At 40.8% G+C, this 5018-nt stretch overlaps 1 protein-coding gene across 1 annotated transcript; it reads right to left on the reverse strand.

Annotated features, from left to right (window-relative positions):
* Positions 1–859: 859 nt before the first annotated feature.
* LOC128430317 (lymphocyte antigen 75) lies at positions 860–2577 on the reverse strand. Its single transcript, XM_053416361.1, has 3 exons — positions 2288–2577; positions 1808–2185; positions 860–1692 (listed from the first exon to the last, which is right to left on the reverse strand). The coding sequence occupies exons 1-3, from the start codon at positions 2322–2324 to the stop codon at positions 1319–1321; spliced, it is 789 nt and encodes a 262-aa protein (XP_053272336.1). The 5' UTR covers positions 2325–2577; the 3' UTR covers positions 860–1318.
* Positions 2578–5018: the final 2441 nt, after the last annotated feature.

Here is a 5018-nt window from a genome sequence, read left to right on the forward strand (position 1 = left end):
TCTCCGTGCGGCGTGTGGTGCAGGACTTCCGGACACAACCTTCAAAGTAAAACGCTTTAAGGAACATCGTGTTGGGTGATACATTGCCGCTAGGGGGCAGCCGCAGACAAGTAAAATCCTGTGGTAAAATCCCAGGCCAGATGAGTCACTGACATTTCCCCAAAGCAGTGAGAGTCAGTCACATGCACTACAAGCAGCCAGTATAGACTTTAAAGGGATGCTTCACCCCAACATTTTTAAATTCATTCATTATCTACTCACCACTCTGCCACTTCTTCAGACATTTAAAAAATTACAGAAAACCACACCACATGTATTTCCATACTGATCCTGTGGTGTCATCCAAGTGTGTGTGTCTGTGTGTGTGTGTGTGTGCGTGTGTGTGTGTGCGTGAATTTCTTCACGTGCGTGTGTGAACTCTACTGAAATTTCACAGGATGAAAAGAGAAGAAATGGAAATGAAGTAACAGGACATAGTTCAAAATTAGTGTATTTTTCTCTCCCATAGTTTTGTATCTCAGACTCTAGAGCTGCAGGATCCAGATCTGACAATCAACAACAACAATAAGTGTGATTATGATTAATAACATCATTGCATGCATATCACTCTTATCATTCTCATTTTAACAACTAGTCTGACAGAGATTAAATATGATGTGTACCAAACTGTTCCTGGTCTGTCTCTCCCCTACGTCTCCTCCGGCCCTCTCTCTCCTCTTTTCCACCCACCTCTCCACCCTTCCCCCCTCTGCTGGTCACTATTTCAATACATATATTTAATGAAGCTACTAATGTGTGCTGCTCAAGTATATTATGCCCAAAAATTGAATAGAAGAACATATAAGTCATTTATTTATGTTGCATTTACATATTTTTATTTGATTCATTTTCTTAATTTACACATTTTTGTCTATCTACTTAATCTTACCAATCAATTCTCTATAACACAGTGGTTTCAGTAAATTCAAAACCAGTTAATTGTTTAGTTATTTTAGTAATTTTGCTTTTAAATCTGAAAAAAAAACTGCTGAGAGCTAAGAGCTGAAATCTCATTCACCAGGAGAATTAGTGAAGGAGTCTGAAACCAGACAGAGTCAAAATGTTCCAAAGTGTCAGTTTGTCTTGAAGAACCATCACAGAGCAGATTCATGAAGTGATAACACACATGTACATCACAAGACATTTCTAGTTTCTCTCACTGTAAAGAAACAATAGACAGAACACACATCATCTAATTATTAATTAATGCATTCATGTTATAAGAGTCACTATTGAGACAATAACTGTTTTTCTAATGTCAGGATGTGTTCTCTCTCTTTCACTCAAGGAAGCACCATCCACGCATGCTGTAGCAGACAAATGGTTTTCTTTCTTCACAGGAACATAACCTCCAGTTTCCTCCCTCCTTCAAATCTGCAACACCACATACAACTTTCATCGAGCCAAGTGGGTTGTTACCTTGATACCATGAGCTGAAAGAGTAGTTACTGCCATCGGACCAGTAAATCTGAGGATCTCTGTACAAACCGATCCATGCCCTTTTGCAATGGGGTATCAAGTTCTGTGTCTTGTTGTTGTCAGCGTCGTTCGTCACAGTGGCCAGATCTGTGTAGTGTTCTCTGCAGTGCCTCTGAGCCTCAGACCAAGTCTTTGTTGTATTCACCAGCACAAAGTCAGAATCCTCTAATGTTCCTGCAGTTAAGTTTGAGAACAAGAGAGGGATTGTTGAGATCACACAATGGTTTTCAAAATCACATCTTATATATTATGTTGTATTGTAAAGATTAAATATCAAGCACATCATTACCGTTGTAGCAGACAAATTGATGCTGGTCATGGCACTGAGCATCATACCATGAGCCAGAATTTAACTGGATCACACAGAGCTCATTGTTGGGTTTGTGATTTGTGGGGTCAGTAGGATCCCAGTTCCTATATTCAGCTCCACTCTGGTTGAACCCATCTGACCACTTCCAGTCAATATGACTGTACAGTCCAATCCAAACCTCAGAGCTGTTACCAGCAGCAGAAACTGTGTCTTTAAGTTTCTTCATTTCTTCAGTGTTTTCAATAGTGGCCAGGTCTGTGTACTTCTCTCTGCAGTAGCTCTGAGCTTCAGTCCAATTCATTGCATCAGACACAAAGTGGTACTGATGGAGGAGGCATGTGGAGAAGGTGAGGCACCCTGAGGATGAAACCAGTTGTTTTTGTTATGTATGAGGACTCAAATTAATCTCTATATTCAGATTTCCTGTTAGACATCATACAAACAGTTAAATTCACTGACCTGAGAGACACAAGACACCAATGAAGATCCCTTCCATCCTGATGCTGCTCTGTGGACTGTCTGTGCCAGTGTTCACCACTAACACCTAACTTAACTAGTTCTAGTGCAGCTTTAGGGAAATGTAACACCAACTCCTCCTCTTCTACTGAAAATAGACTTCTGTGGAACTCTTTCTGCAAAAAGGCAAAGATGAAAACAACAACATTGGTCTCATTTACCTCTGGAGGCATCTCACTATGCAGAGAGTTCTGATCGTATCTGACCCAGACTGGTCTCTGCCTCCACCCCTGTGCAGGTGGTGAGTGAATGAATGTCTGTTTGTCTTGCTCACACTGTGGATCCAATGATACCTCTGTGACAGGGATGTTTGAAATGTTTATTTATTAATGTTGTGATCACGTCTTATTCCATCCAATATGTAGATCAGATGAAAACAAGGATGAAAATTATTATTATTATTAACCTGCGTCATATGCATTATTTTAACAACCAGTGGCAAAATCTCTCTCTCTCTCTCTCTCTCTCTCTCTCTCTCTCTCTCTCTCTCTCTCTCTCTCTCTCTCTCTCTCTCTCTCTCTCTCTCTGTCTCTCTCTCTCCCTCTCTCTGCTCACATTGAATCTGCTTCTCGAGGTTTCTTAGTTCTAGTACAATAGTTTTTTTTCCTCCACAGTTGTCAGTGCTGCTCGTTGTGGATTTCGCTATAATTTTACAAGGTGTCAACTTTAAGTGCATGGGGATAATCTATTTCATGATTCGGTGCTGAAACAATTGAATTGAATTAACTCATTACCCAATTGCATATCCTCAGGCTGTAGCCCCACTGTATATTTTTATGGACTCATATGAGGTCACCCTGACCTTTGACCACTGGTATCTAATCCTTAACATCTTCAAGTGACAACTGCTCGAAATGTGAGGAAATTATCGAACCACAGACTTGAAATATCATGTTCAATCAATCAATCAATCAAATTTATTTGTACAGCCCATATTCACAAATCACAATTTGTCTCATAGGGCTTTATGGTGTCTTGGTGTGACATCCTCTCTCCTTAACCATCAACAAGAGTAAGAAAAAACTTCTAAAAAAAAAAAAAACCTTTTAACAGGGTAAAAATACGTAGAAACCTCAGAGAGAGCCACATGTTTGGGATCCCTCTCCCAGGACGGACAGAGGGGCAATAGATGTCAGCCTGCACAATATAGAGTCGGCCATAATGGATCCACCATTGCGTCCTATGATAAGCGATCCACAGATCGTAATCCATGGTGCGGCCACAGCGGGCCCGGATCTGCGGGCGATAAAGCAAAGGGACTCCGGGGAAAGGGTCAATTCAGAAACATGTATTGATGAGTTATTAATTACGTTGATGTGATAAGGATGGAGAAGAGGAAGGAAAAGCTGAAAAGAGAAGCTCTGTGTGTCATGAGTCATAAATTCCCTTTGCACCTAACACATGTTTTGGTGTTTTTGCCTTGTAATCAATGATACAGTCCGAACTTGCGGGTACACTGAGGCTCAAGGTGAATCTGACTGGCTACTGGTTTGTATGGCAGTACTATGAAAGCCATGTGGCCAACTCAGTAGATCAGACATCAATACCTCTATGCCTTTTTAGACTAAACGCTTCCCATTCAAGAGGCCAAAACATGTTTTATAGGTTAACCACCACCAACTGAAATCGAATCAGTTCATCTGTGAGTCTATGGCTGTGTTCCAAATCCCTCCCTATCCTGAGTTTTTTTTATTCCCAATGTAATTGACTTATTTATTCCACCAATGCATCATGAAAGTAGTGTACAACCACTGGTCAATATCCGAACAATATATCCCATCATGCATTACACTCGTGGTGAAGAGACGGGAGGAGCGAGGGCAGCAGGAACAGCCCGGCCTGTCGTTCTAATGTAAATAGAAACAGAGCGGTGCATCACAGCACAAAGTGTTGGAAACAAGTTTATTTCCACATTTAAAGATGATCATCCAACTTGTTTTTTTCAATAATGCTGCAAAATAAACATAACAAATTTACATTTTGATTTTCCACATTGCTGTTGTTGTACATTTTATTCCTGTGGCAATGATGTCTTTTTTCGATGCAGACAAAATGCGGCGAATAATGTGTGAAAGAATTTTTGTTCTTTTCCGATGAGCTCACTATATTGTGCTCTATATAGCAGTCACTTTTGAACTTTTCATTTCAGTTATGATCTTTTGTATGGACTTTGTTTTGTGTTTTTGGATTTGGTAAATGGTTGGTAATTGGTTTGTATTTATATAGCGCTTTTCTAGTCTTGATGACCACTCAAAGCACTTTACAGTACAGTTTTACATTCACCCATTCACACACACATTCATACAGTGCATCTATTCGCAGCACTTTTCTTATTCTATGGGGGGCCATTCAGGGTTCAGCATCTTGCCCAAGGACACTTCGGCATGCAGATGGGTCAGACTGGAGGACGACCACTCTACCCCTCAGCCACAGCCGCCCTTTGTACTCTGTATTTTAATCTTCCCCTTGCTTGTGTGTCCCTCACCTCAGTTTAGTTTCGTCCATGTTGTGCCATTTCCTGTTTTATTGTAACCTTCACTTCCTTCTCCCCCCATGTGTCATTGTTGGTTACTTCAATCTTGTGATTGTGTGCACCTGACCTCATGTGTCTCACCTGGGTTCAGTTATTCTGTCTGTGTCAGGTCGTCTCTTCACTTTGGTTCTGTTCAGTCCA

This window comes from Pleuronectes platessa, chromosome 23 (genome assembly GCF_947347685.1).
Source record: "Pleuronectes platessa chromosome 23, fPlePla1.1, whole genome shotgun sequence".
NCBI lineage: Eukaryota > Metazoa > Chordata > Actinopteri > Pleuronectiformes > Pleuronectidae > Pleuronectes > Pleuronectes platessa.

Excerpts from the sequence above, each read along its gene's own strand:
- LOC128430317 (XM_053416361.1), bottom strand. The coding sequence starts at position 2,324 with ATGGAAGGGATCTTCATTGGTGTCTTGTGTCTCTCAG. Across the intron at positions 2,186-2,287 it reads TGGTGTCTTGTGTCTCTCAG|GGTGCCTCACCTTCTCCACA; the intron begins GTCAGTGAATTT and ends TTTCATCCTCAG. Across the intron at positions 1,693-1,807 it reads TCAATTTGTCTGCTACAACG|GAACATTAGAGGATTCTGAC; the intron begins GTAATGATGTGC and ends ACTTAACTGCAG.